The 14,105-nt window shown below is 38.9% G+C and overlaps 3 protein-coding genes across 3 annotated transcripts; 1 reads left to right on the forward strand and 2 right to left on the reverse strand.

Moving 5' to 3' along the window:
• Positions 1-383: 383 nt before the first annotated feature.
• Positions 384-3,524, forward strand: LOC143016656 (uncharacterized). The gene is made up of 6 exons (XM_076171093.1): positions 384-683; positions 877-978; positions 1,106-1,195; positions 1,480-1,622; positions 1,768-1,874; positions 2,020-3,524. Exons 1-6 carry the CDS (start codon positions 512-514, stop codon positions 2,207-2,209), a joined length of 804 nt encoding a protein of 267 aa, XP_076027208.1. The 5' UTR covers positions 384-511; the 3' UTR covers positions 2,210-3,524.
• A 149-nt stretch (positions 3,525-3,673) lies between these two features.
• Positions 3,674-7,733, reverse strand: LOC143016654 (uncharacterized). The gene is made up of 7 exons (XM_076171091.1): positions 7,653-7,733; positions 6,835-7,540; positions 6,606-6,710; positions 6,268-6,495; positions 5,977-6,125; positions 4,506-4,606; positions 3,674-3,961 (listed from the first exon to the last, which is right to left on the reverse strand). Exons 2-7 carry the CDS (start codon positions 7,028-7,030, stop codon positions 3,832-3,834), a joined length of 909 nt encoding a protein of 302 aa, XP_076027206.1. The 5' UTR covers positions 7,031-7,540; positions 7,653-7,733; the 3' UTR covers positions 3,674-3,831.
• Positions 7,734-8,654: 921 nt separating this feature from the next.
• LOC143016655 (uncharacterized) lies at positions 8,655-12,384 on the reverse strand. The gene is made up of 6 exons (XM_076171092.1): positions 11,633-12,384; positions 11,404-11,508; positions 11,066-11,293; positions 10,769-10,917; positions 10,164-10,264; positions 8,655-9,185 (listed from the first exon to the last, which is right to left on the reverse strand). Exons 1-6 carry the CDS (start codon positions 11,826-11,828, stop codon positions 9,059-9,061), a joined length of 906 nt encoding a protein of 301 aa, XP_076027207.1. The 5' UTR covers positions 11,829-12,384; the 3' UTR covers positions 8,655-9,058.
• Positions 12,385-14,105: the final 1,721 nt, after the last annotated feature.

Here is a 14,105-nt window from a genome sequence, read left to right on the forward strand (position 1 = left end):
AGAAGAATGAAACTGACAGGATTTACAGGAAAGTGAATCTGTCTCATATCTCCTTTAAAACGACACCCTTGACAGATATGTGTTCCTCAGGCTCTTAGGACAGAGACAGGTGTAAGATATTCACTAATTGACTGCAAGGACAGTTAAACAAATTTAAAACCAAAGATAAAGAAACAGATAAAGAACAACAACAACACAATAAGCAATGAGAGCAGTTTACTATATGGAGGAAAAAAATATGATTTGCTTTCACAGGGGAAACCATGAAATAAAAAGTTGACAGTCAGTGGGCATGGATGATCTGGTTGAAGGGGGAACAAGCAGATGCCACTACACAATTACTATCAATTTCCTCTTTTCCTTTCCATGTACTTCCTTTTTCAAACGTCTGTCAGAACTATTACAGTGTGTCAGGAAACACACATGAAGTATTGGTAGTGCAGAAGAACCATCAGTTCACAATAGTCTTTGTTATAGGATAACAACAGGAAAAAATTTACAATTTACAATAATGGAGGATCTGTACGACAATCCAGTAGTCGTGAATGTCCACTCTGACCAGCGCCACAAAGAGGAGAGAGTGGTGGACATTTATGTCAGTGCAGAAAGCCTGACAATATATGACAATCCCTGGATGGAGGGAATGTCCGCACAAACTATACCAGCAGAGGCTCAGCGCACAGGTAGGGGCACAGTGAGCAGACAGAAACAATCCATCTGTTTCATATCAGTGCTGTTATAGTTTTGAATATGTCTGCTTTATTATTGACAGCTCAACAAAAAATACAAAAATTAGGCAGAATTTTATAAACATTTTAATGCATTGACATCACTGCCCTTCAAAAATTGTCTGATGTTGGTCATTTGTTCGTTAAGCCTCTGTGGCCAGTGCGAATACAGGAAAGAGGAATCTAGTTGTGTTTCTGGGCCTCCTGTGTCTGCTGTTCCTGTCTGTGATCATTTGCCTCGGAGTCCAGAGTGAGCCCTCTAAATTCATTTTAGAGTTACTAGTAAGAACCACAAATGGATGATCTGTCCACATATTGTTGATGGTGACACACGCTGACGCTCTGTTCCTGTTCTGCTGTTCGTCCTGCTAAAACAGGGAGGGAAGACAGAGCAGCCAACGCCAATCTGACCGAAAATATAAACCGGCTAATCACAGAGAGAGATTATTTACAGACCAAACTTTACGGTGAGTGAAACTTTGACACTCTTTTCATCCTCTGCGATTATTGAAGACATTTTAACACAACCTTGAAAACACCTCATGAAAACACCTCAGCATTCATGCTGACTGTCACTTTTCTCCATTGATTCAAAATCTTGCTCACTGGCTAGCTTTGCTATGCTATGCTAATTATATATGATTATATGATGTTGAAATGTGGATGCCATATTTATTGTGTTGTGTTGTGCTGTGTTGTGTTGTTATACTGCGATGTTCATTATATCTGAGGATGTTCTTTGGTAAATCAGAAACAATTTGCCCAAATGGCACGAAGAGGTTTAATGGAAGTTGTTACCATATCACCAATTGGAAGGGAAGCTGGTGGATGAGCAAAAATTATTGTGAACATGAAGGGGCCCAACTGTTGGTTATATCCAGCACAGAGGAAGAGGTGAGACGGATTACTTTCTTACTATCTCATACTGTATTCAAGTCCAGTTTTGTATCAACATATGAATGGTACATAATTATACAACACCAAAATGTCATGTTGTGGTATCAGAACTGACTCAAATATCTGGCCAATACAACTACAGGAATTTGTCTTCAAAAATGTTCTTGAAAGTAAAGAAAGAGCCTGGATTGGTCTGAGAATCAGAAATGCTGAGAAGTGGGTGGATGGGACACCGCTGACCCTAGAACAGTACGTATTCATAACATCATTACATCATTACGTCATTATAGATTGCCACTGTTATTCTGTGATATTTTGTAAAGATTTTCTGTCGCTGAAATTTGAAAGTATTTTTATAGTATCTCATGTCTGATAAATTTGTTGGCCTTTGCAGGTCCCAGCGAGTCAAACAGCTCGGCGACAATCAGCAAGGAGCATGTATTGCAATGGAGAAATCACAAGAGGAAGCAAGAGCTTCGTGGAGAAGTCTCCGAGATTGGAACCGAGAGTTCGGAATCTGTGAGAGAAGATTTGTGGATTTTGTTGTTGGTTCTGTCTTACAGCACACTTCTGATAACATTTAGACTAGTTTGGTTAAACCCTGAAACACATCACCACTTTTTACTGTGCTGGATCCCATTTTCAAAGGAAAAACAATGAGGGTAGAGGCTATGTTTACCTTATTGTGTTCATTGTAAATAAATGTTCATTCAGATTTTGTTGCTTTTTGTTTTGGTTATTTACCTCGATAGCTGTTGTTGGTGGATGTTTTAGTTACTATGTGATGATAGAGTTGGCACAGGGTCACTGAGGGCATATATATTTATATTCCAAATGTTTGTGCCTCTTTTGGTTCAGGCTGCTGTTACTTACAGGTGAATTGGCATTACCATGGTGTTAGTTTGGGGTATTTCAGACAATGTTGTGTTTTAAGTGAGGATTGTGTTAGGAATGACCAAAAAAAAATAAAACTCAACAGGTTGTAAGACATCTGCATATCTCCTTTAACCCCGTCTCATTGACAGATATGTGTTCCTCGGGCTTTTAGGCTGAGATAGAGGCAGTTTTTTGTGGAAGAATTGAATTCTTGGCTTATATGAATTATTGTCAAAGTTGCGATTTATTCCCATATACTTAACCATTTCATAAAACGATATGTTGACATAAAAGTTGTATTTTCATTATTCTTGTTGTTAATTTGAGTGTTTTAAGTGTGTTGTCCTGCAGTTCACATTATACCTAGATAATGGTTCAGCTTGGGGATGAATTTACAGACATGGACAGAGTTTAATGTGACAGCTTTATGAATTCAGATTCAAGCTTATGTACCAGGCTTGTGGCCACACTGTTTTTAAAAAACTTCCAAGAGAATATAGTGACTAAGCTGTGATAAAAAAAACTACTGTCCAATATCATTAGTTACACTCACATTTATTTATTAAGCACTCTGTGAGCTGTAACAATAAACCTAAAGCCAACCTTGTTATTGGAATGGTCAATTTGTAAAGTCCTGATAGTAAGTTGAATAAACAATGTTTTTCCTTACTATTACACACATGGACCCCTGGATCTCCCACCAACTCTAAACAAAAGTTTAACTTCACGTATGTTGTTAGGGTGTAAAATCTCCCACTTTGACAGATTCTGGTGAAAGTAATTTCTTCTGATTCCATCAAACATCGAAACTGAAGTGTAATGTGTTGACAATTTGATCGCGATATGAATGTATGGAAAGACAATAAATGACTAATAGGTCAACTTTATGTGAATCACTCAGACAAATCTTTTATTCATTCTGACAGAAAATGACGTTGAATAAAAACCATATTAACTATTTGCAACTCACAGCAAAATAGCCATGGTTATATTTTGTATTTGTGTTGTAATATGTTTTCGTATTGAAGCTGATAAAAGCTACAGAGGGTTGACATGAATGACCAAATGTAAAAAATCAAACCATCAAACACCTGCACACACACACGGATGAAACAAGCTCAGTGGTTTACTGATACAAGAAAACTATTTATAAATAGACATAATCTATAAAGTAATAAACTTAATATGGTGAGAATACTGATATGCTCAGAAATCAGAATGCAGAAATGAGAATTTATAGTAAAGATAGTTTACATACACATGCACATACACACACACATGCAGAGATAAATGTGCAGATATAAACACAAACATGCATCATAACCTGAGTTTAGGGAAGCTTTTTGTTACAGATCCAGTGGTTAGGAGAGCTGCAGGGTAAATCATTCCACTCCTTCACATTGATTTCAGCACAGTCTTCCTTGCCATTCCAATTATCCGGTTGTTTTTTTCGCCAGTGTCTAGAGAGAGAGAGAGAACAAACGCTCAGCCAGCTGCTTAATTTACCTTCAGAAAACATCACATCATCTCGTTTCATTTGACTTCATGTAATTGTATTTTCAAACATTGCCATATATTTGAGCATGGACAGTAGGAACCTGTCAACACCAATATGAAGTGGCTGCTGTGTTGTCCCTATCTAAAAATCCAATGAAATGAATACAGTATCATATCTGCTCTGCTTAGCTTCTGAGGACAGACTGACCATGTTGAAGGTGCTTTTATGGATCACCATCACTCACGCGGGATTTAGGAAATATCATAGCTGCTGTACTATTATGCACCGCAGAACAGTGACCTGCTGCCATTTACTTCAGAGGGCTTGTGAGCAAGAGGTGGCTTGTTCAAACCCAGAACAGGCTTGATGGAGCACCAATGGTTTGTCTCTATCAATATAAAATCAGCTTGAACATTTAAATGAACATCCAGGTCGTCTGACCAAATATGCTCCTAACAATGGTTAAACCAAAACAACAATAAAATAAAAGCTACAAAATGTCTCACGTTGTATTCGCTGACGTTCCATCGACCCATTTCCAATCACCTTCATTCTCTTCATCAGTCAGACCAATCCAGGCTTTATTAATGAATCCAAAGGTAAATTTCTAGAATTCAAAGGGACAGATGTTTAGATGGTTACAACAAGAAGCCAAGTATTTATATGTTTTATGTGATACTCTACTAGATAGACAGGTTAGGTGTCAAAAATGACTGCAGGCAAACTGTGTGTGTGTGAGAGAGACATTAACCATTGATGACTGAAAGAGAGGGAGTGACATTTAAAATCTCTTTCTAACCAATCGTTGACCTGTTGGACAAAATGGAAAACCTTGTCCTCCTCAGACCCAGGTAACATTCGCGGGCCGGGACATTTCAGGATATACGAGTGAGCGAATCAGTGACGTATTTGCTCATCACAACACCCCACCTTGGTAACAAACTGGATTTCCATTAGATACTGAACTTTTACTGATGAATCTGTAACCTGCTGGTGACTATAAACGCTCAGTGAACTACATGCTGTTGTATTATTATACTTTGTTCTCAAAGTACTGGCCTCGCCATCACCTACTGGAGCAAGGATCACATCCCTGCCAGGTTTACATAAGAACACGGTTGTTGTGACTATTTTGCCTTTTCACTCTTGGGTGCGAGCGTAAAAGGGGTGAAAGGAAATTCCTGCACCAGGTAGTTCTGCTTTGTTATGGTACACATGGGGAAGAAGAGGCTCATGGCTGTTCTCTAGTCGGACACTAGGATAGCCTGCAGCCCCCATGACCTCAACAGGATAAAAATCAATAGGTGACACAAAAAAACACATATGATAATTCAAAGAAAAGTAGTGAAAGCAGAATGAGATTCTTCATGATAGTGTTTGCATGTTGTTGTTGTTGTTGTGGGAGCTTCAACACCTGATCTTTAAACTGTTAATTCATTGTCTACAGTTCATAGGAAGAAGATTTAAAGAAGTAATTGTTGAACACTGTTCCCCTTTTTAAAGCCAAAACTCCACAGTCACGGCATTTGTTTCTTCCATCTTTTAAAGAAGGAATTAATCAGGTCTACAGAGAGGAACTAGATTACTTTAAAAGCAGATGTATAAAAAAGATTTATCAGGCAAATTGTTTGTATTATCTATTCCTGTCGTGGTGTCAAAAAAATGTTTTCTGTTGAATTAGCATCACTTTTCACTGTAATGGTAGTTGATTTTTTTATTTGTTAAGGTATATAAATGTAACCCTGTTACCACCATCAACTTTACTCTGTCAAATCTGGATCAATATTTCGATCTGGGCTCAATTGCTCAAATGTTGATAATCCATCACAGGATCTAAATGCTGATGTTCCTTTTTGAGAAAACCGACTGACAGACAGACAGACAGACAGACACACACACACACACACACACACACACACAAGGTATTTTGCAGAGGTAATTATTCAGGCAACAATAACAGGAGGTCAAATTACTCACCATTTCATCTTCACTTGGTATGATGGCCAGTTGTGCACCTCTGCTCTGACAGTCATATTTGCTCTCATTCCAGGTTTTCATAGGTGACGTAAAGAATAAATAGCAAACGTTCCCAAACTGCATCCAGTCGGCAGAACACCGAGCATTCTCTGTTTGGCAGCACACAATCACATGATCATACATACAACACAACACTGAGGTTTTACACTGTGCATTAACATTATGTCATTCTACCTGCATCACTAAAGATTGATTATCTTCATAATGTAAAAATGACAATATTTCTCTCACCCAACACCTGCTTTTTAAAGTCCTCTCTGTCTCTCATTAGCTCACTGTTATTGGCCTTTAATTTGTTTCTGTCGGTTTGTAGCCTTGTTATCTTTTGGCTCAGGTTGTGGATGATGTCCTTCATTTTGCTGTTGCTCCTCAAAAGCTCTTGTCCGTCAGCGGTCAGGTTCACATTGTTCATCCACATCTGACTCGCCTTCCTCCTACAGCTGGTTTGGTCTTGAATGTCTGCATTGTAAGAGGTCCAGCATGTGGGGAGGTCACAGATTCATCATTGCCCAACACACATATGAGCGATCTATATCACATAAACATCTGCATGAATCGGGAAAACTCACATTGGACTCCGAGGCCAATGAGTGCAGCCAGGAGAAGAAGACACAGCAGCATCAGAAATGCTGCGGCGACTTTGACAACATTCATCTTTCCACAACTTCCACTGACTGAAGTGAAAGTAAAGAATATGAATATAACAACAAGGATTACGACAGTCCAACAGTGTTGACAGTATTGACATCAAATATACTGCAAATTCTCATTCAAACATATTAGTTTCAGTTTGTGTACCTGTTTTAAAATTGTGAGTCAGACAGTCAGACAGACAGATACTTTGCTGCTGACCTTCAACCCTGTGGTTTCCTCGTCCTGTGGTTTTCTCGTCCGGTCCTCCTGCTGTCCGTCTTATCACAGGTGTCCACGTCCCTTTACTCCTCTTCACCTGGCTGAAAAGTGTGACTTTTCTTGGCAAGGTCTGGTTTTGCATCAATATCCTCACACGTCACTGTAAAACTAATGCATGTTCTCTTCACACATTGAAATAGAGAAGTTGGTTTGAATAAAGGGAAGAATTTAGCAGAATCGAGTCACAGGTGAGCACCAGTCTTGTTCCTTCTTTTACACCTATTTCATGTTATTGTGATCTATTGGCGTGTAAATGCCACTCTGTGATGTGGGGTTTTGCCAATTTAGAAGAGGATTGGTTGTTTATCTTGGCACTCTGGAGAAATAATACATAACATACATTAGATATTCAACAGCATCTGACTAAATGCTTATTCTTTGTCACCAAAGTGTATTTAAGACCGATGCTTAACCCCAGTCCTTTGAAAATTCCTGTGAAGTACCATAGGTTACTCTGGAACAAAACTCTGTTGGGTTCTGGATCACGAGGTGAAAAGAGGATGGGGCCCGTGAAGTGTCAAATTGAGTCTTGTGGAATGAGAGATAGTGAGTCTCCCTCTATGGCCAAGTCCTGACTTTTGCCATTTGTTTTCTGGTTGGCAATCCTGTCAGTGTGATGTGAAACACAGCAGTTCCTCTTTTAGGAGTTAAAGTCAATGTGGTCTTTTTAGTCTATTTGTAGAACATGAAGTCTTGATTCTTACATTTACACAACATCCTAACCTTGACAGTTCTGTTCCCTGTCTCCCTTCTGGGGAGAGAGAGTGTGTGTGTGTGTGTGAGAGAGAGAGCGAGAGAGAGAGAGAGAGAGAGAGAGAGAGAGAGAGCCAGCACTCCAAAACAAAGAAATGATGTATGGCCTGATGTGTGTTTAAATAATGTATAGAATGACATCAAGACTACGGGTCAGTGACATTCTCTCTGTTTTTTAGTACATCTGTCCATTTTTCTATTCGTCCATACATTCACATACAGTGTGGGACCACAAATCATTAAATCATCCAAATACTGTGGATGCTATCGTGTGAAAGAGCTCTTAATATAATCCCACTGTCTGGTCCGTGAGGGAGAGGATCTTCCAAACGTGTCAGGCTGTATATGTGTCAGTCAAGCAGCACTATATTACTTATGTTACAATACCATTTAAAATACAGAAGCAGCACTGCCAAGGCCCTTAAACTGTTTGAAATCCTTTAACTTAGCTTGATAGCGCCATCATCTGGGCAGTCTGGCAACTATTTGTGTCGAAACCACCTGCAGTAACACATATGTTCTGGGTCAAATGAATGAGCTCTTCTTCATTAATGTCACTGTTGTGCGTTTATGACCTTCTGTCAATATTTAAATGTATTTTTGTGTTGCTTTTGTTTGGCTGTGTTAACACTGACACAAAGCTAATGGCAGTTTTCTTATGTCTTTACTTTTATATATAAAGTAACAGTCAATGATGTTATTTCCTGTTGTTGCTTTATAATAAACACTTCAGTTAACCAATGATTCCTCTGCACTACCAATACTTTGTGTGTGTATCCTGACACACTGAAACTGTGAAGCATGGTGTACTGATATGCCAATTTGGTCAGGATATGATTGTATGGAAAGAAACAATAAATGAGCAATAGGACATTTTGACTTCACTTTACTCACCCACTCAAATCCCTTTTATTTATTCTGACAGAAATATAAGAAGCATTAAAAAGGGTTACATGTTGTATTTGTGTTGTAATATGTTTTGGTATTGAAGCTGATAAAAGCTATGCAGAAACTGAGAGGGTTGACATGAATGACCAAATGTAAAAACAAACCATCAAACACCTGTACACACACACACACACACACACACACACACACACACACACACACACACACACACACACACACACACACACACGGACGAAACAAGCTCAGTGGTTTACTGATACAAGAAAACTCTTTATAAATAATCTATAAAGTAATAAACTTAATATGGTGAGAATACTGATATGCTCAGAAATCAGAATGCAGAAATGAGAATTTATAGTAAAGATAGTTTACATACACATGCACATACACACACACATGCAGAGATAAATGTGCAGATATAAACACAAACATGCATCATAACCTGAGTTTAAGGAAGCTTTTTGTTACAGATCCAGTGGTTAGGAGAGCTGCAGGATAAATCATTCCACTCCTTCTCATTGATTTCAGCACAGTCTTCATTAGCATAATTATCCGGTTGTCCTACTCGCCAGTGTCTAGAGAGAGAGAGAAGAAACGCTCAGCCAGCTGCTAAATTTACCTTCAAAAATCCTCACAGATCGTTTCACCTGACGTAATGTAATTGTATTTCCAAATATTGCCGTATATTTGAGCATGGACAGCAGAAACCTGTCAACACCAATATGAAGTTGTCACAGATGAGCAAAATGATGAACTCAATCCACTGGGTGCACAATGTAAAGTAAAAAACAATCTTAGTAGAAGTCGCTTTGGATGAAAGCGTCTGCTAAATGATTGTAATGTAATGTAAAATGCATTTCCTGAAGCAAATGCGCAGTGATTGCAATGGTTGGTGGTTCCTGCACCTGAAGGTATGAAGAAGTTAGAAGGGCCTGAATGTATGAAGGCCTGAAAGTGAGAAGGCCTGAAGGAAATCTGAATGTATTGTAATACAGAAAAAGCTTAGAAACCTTAAAAATGGGGAGCATTTTAAACTGGCGCCATCTGAAAACACATGAAAATATGTTAAAAGAATGAAAAAAGTTTCTGTACTTGAAAGTATGCAGCGGTTGGAAGGGCCTGAGAGTATGAAGGGGCGTAAGGAAATTTGAATTGTATTTTAATAGGGAATGGCTGACAAACCTTAAATGCTGTGTTTTAAAGTTGTGCTATCGGGAATAAACTGTAATAGATTTTAAATGCTGAACAAGTGCCTGAAGATTGAAGCCTGAAGAATGAAGAATGAAGAAGTTTACAAGCAGTGACAGCTGAAGCTCAAATCCTTTGAAGCTGTCGATTGTTTACAAACAACAGGTGCGACCAATTCAGTAGAGATGATTGGAGGAGGAAACGTAATCAACTATAGTTGCTGTACTATTGTGCACCCCAGAACAGTGACCTGCTGCCATCACAGCAGGAAGTGGCATGTTCAGACTCAGAACAGGTTTGATGGAGCACCAATGGTTTGTCTCTATCAATATCAAAAATAATATAAAAACTACAAAATGTCTCACTTTGTTTTTGGTGATGTTCCATCGATCCATTTCCAAACATTTTCAGTCTCTACATCAGTCAGACCAATCCAGCCTCTGCTAAAGAATGCAGAGATAAATGTCTAGAATTCAAAGAGACAGATGTTTAGATGGTTACAACATGAAGCCAAATATTTATATATATTTTTATGTGATACTCAGGATAGACAGGTTAGGTGTCAAAATGAAAGAAGAACACAAAAGGCACGACTTGACAGCAGGCAAACTGTGTGTGTGTGTGTGTGTGTGTGTGTGAGACATCAACCATTGATGACTGAAAGAGAGGGAATGACATTAAACATCTTCCAACATAAACCATGTCCTCCTCAGACCCAGGTAATATTCCCAGATAGACTCCATTTCAAGATGTGAAAGTGAGCGAATCAGTGACATTTGTTTTTGTGCCTTGCTCATCACAATATGGTGAGAACAACCACCATCAAATCAGTGTTTAGATCTGGGTTCAATTGCTCAAATGTTGATGGTTCATCACAGGATAGACATGCATGAATTACTCCCAACTGACAGACAGACACATACAGACACATAGAGATAATTATTCAGGCAACAATATCGTAATGTCTCACCATTTCATCTTCACTGGATATGACCGCCAGTTGTGCACCTCTGCTCACACAGTCATCTCTGCTCTCATTCCAGGTTTTTTCAAGTGACTTCATGTATAAATAGCAAACGTTCCCAAACTGTGTCCAGTTGGCAGAACACCGAGCATTCTCTGTTTGGCAGCACACAATCACATGATCATACATACAACACAACACTCTTTTTTATACTGTGCATCAACGTTGTCATTCTACCTGCATTAGTAAAGATTGATTATGAAATCCTTAAAAATGTATTAAAAATGACAATATTTCTCTCACCAAACACCTGCTTTTTAAAGTCCTCTCTGTCTCTCATTAGCTCACTGTTATTGGCCTTTAATTTGTTTCTGTCGGTTTGTAGCCTTGTTATCTTTTGGCTCAGGTTGTGGATGATGTCCTTCATTTTGCTGTTGCTCCTCAAAAGCTCTTGTCCGTCAGCGGTCAGGTTCACATTGTTCATCCACATCTGACTCGCCTTCCTCCTACAGCTGGTTTGGTCTTGAATGTCTGCATTGTAAGAGGTCCAGCATGTGGGGAGGTCACAGATTCATCATTGCCCAACACACATATGAGCGATCTATATCACATAAACATCTGCATGAATCGGGAAAACTCACATTGGACTCCGAGGCCAATGAGTGCAGCCAGGAGAAGAAGACACAGCAGCATCAGAAATGCTGCAGCGACTTTGACAACATTCATCTTTCCACAACTTCCACTGACTGAAGTGAAAGTAAAGAATATGAATATAACAACAAGGATTATGACAGTCCAACAGTGTTGACAGTATTGACATCAAATATACTGCAAATTCTCATTTAAACATATTAGTTTCAGTTTGTGTACCTGTTTTAAAATTGTGAGTCAGACAGTCAGACAGACAGATACTTTGCTGCTGACCTTCAACCCTGTGGTTTCCTCGTCCTGTGGTTTTCTCGTCCGGTCCTCCTGCTGTCCGTCTTATCACAGGTGTCCACGTCCCTTTACTCCTCTTCACCTGGCTGAAAAGTGTGACTTTTCTTGGCAAGGTCTGGTTTTGCATCACTATCCTCACACGTCACTGTAAAACTAATGCATGTTCTCTTCACACATTGAAATAGAGAAGTTGGTTTGAATAAAGGGAAGAATTTAGCAGAATCGAGTCACAGGTGAGCACCAGTCTTGTTCCTTCTTTTACACCTATTTCATGTTATTGTGATCTATTGGCGTGTAAATGCCACTCTGTGATGTGGGGTTTTGCCAATTTAGAAGAGGATTGGTTGTTTATCTTGGCACTCTGGAGAAATAATACATAACATACATTAGATATTCAACAGCATCTGACTAAATGCTTATTCTTTGTCACCAAAGTGTATTTAAGACCGATGCTTAACCGCAGTCCTTTGAAAATTCCTGTGAAGTACCATAGGTTACTCTGGAACAAAACTCTGTTGGGTTCTGGATCACGAGGTGAAAAGAGGATGGGGCCCGTGAAGTGTCGAATTGAGTCTTGTGGAATGAGAGATAGTGAGTCTCCCTCTATGGCCAAGTCCTGACTTTTGCCATTTGTTTTCTGGTTGGCAATCCTGTCAGTGTGATGTGAAACACAGCAGTTCCTCTTTTAGGAGTTAAAGTCAATGTGGTCTTTTAAGTCTATTTGTAGAACATGAAGTCTTGATTCTTACATTTACACAACATTCTAACCTTGACAGTTCTGTTCCCTGTCTCCCTTCTGGGGAGAGAGAGTGTGTGTGTGTGAGAGAGAGAGAGAGAGAGAGAGAGAGAGAGAGAGAGAGAGAGAGAGAGAGAGAGAGAGAGAGAGAGAGCCAGCACTCCAAAACAAAGAAATGATGTATGGCCTGATGTGTGTTTAAATAATGTATAGAATGACATCAAGACTACGGGTCAGTGACATTCTCTCTGTTTTTTAGTACATCTGTCCATTTTTCTATCCATCCATACATTCACATACAGTGTGGGACCACAAATCATTAAATCATCCAAATACTGTGGATGCTATCGTGTGAAAGAGCTCTTAATATAATCCCACTGTCTGGTCCGTGAGGGAGAGGATCTTCCAAACGTGTCAGGCTGTATATGTGTCAGTCAAGCAGCACTATATTACTTATGTTACAATACCATTTAAAATACAGAAGCAGCACTGCCAAGGCCCTTAAACTGTTTGAAATCCTTTAACTTAGCTTGATAGCGCCATCATCTGGGCAGTCTGGCAACTATTTGTGTCGAAACCACCTGCAGTAACACAAATGTTCTGGGTCAAATGAATGAGCTCTTCTTCATTAATGTCACTGTTGTGCGTTTATGACCTTCTGTCAATATTTAAATGTATTTTTGTGTTGCTTTTGTTTGGCTGTGTTAACACTGACACAAAGCTAATGGCAGTTTTCTTATGTCTTTACTTTTATATATAAAGTAACAGTCAATGATGTTATTTCCTGTTGTTGCTTTATAATAAAGTCTACAGTTAACCAATGATTCCTCTGCACTACCAATACTTTGTGTGTGTATCCTGACACACTGAAACTGTGAAGCATGGTGTACTGATATGCCAATTTGGTCAGGATATGATTGTATGGAAAGAAACAATAAATGAGCAATAGGACATTTTGACTTCACTTTACTCACCCACTCAAATCCCTTTTATTTATTCTGACAGAAACATAAGAAGCATTAAAAAGGGTTACATGTTGTATTTGTGTTGTAATATGTTTTGGTATTGAAGCTGATAAAAGCTATGCAGAAACTGAGAGGGTTGACATGAATGACCAAATGTAAAAACAAACCATCAAACACCTGTACACACACACACACACACACACACACACACACACACACACACACACACACACACACGGACGAAACAAGCTCAGTGGTTTACTGATACAAGAAAACTCTTTATAAATAATCTATAAAGTAATAAACTTAATATGGTGAGAATACTGATATGCTCAGAAATCAGAATGCAGAAATGAGAATTTATAGTAAAGATAGTTTACATACACATGCACATACACACACACATGCAGAGATAAATGTGCAGATATAAACACAAACATGCATCATAACCTGAGTTTAAGGAAGCTTTTTGTTACAGATCCAGTGGTTAGGAGAGCTGCAGGGTAAATCATTCCACTCCTTCACATTGATTTCAGCACAGTCTTCATTAGCATAATTATCCGGTTGTCCTACTCGCCAGTGTCTAGAGAGAGAGAGAAGAAACGCTCAGCCAGCTGCTAAATTTACCTTCAAAAATCCTCACAGATCGTTTCACCTGACGTAATGTAATTGTATTTCCAAATATTGCCGTATATTTGAGCAT

This window comes from Genypterus blacodes, unplaced genomic scaffold (genome assembly GCF_046128005.1).
Source record: "Genypterus blacodes isolate CSIRO-AG114 ecotype Tasmania unplaced genomic scaffold, CSIRO-AGI_Gbla_v1 ptg000240l_1, whole genome shotgun sequence".
NCBI lineage: Eukaryota > Metazoa > Chordata > Actinopteri > Ophidiiformes > Ophidiidae > Genypterus > Genypterus blacodes.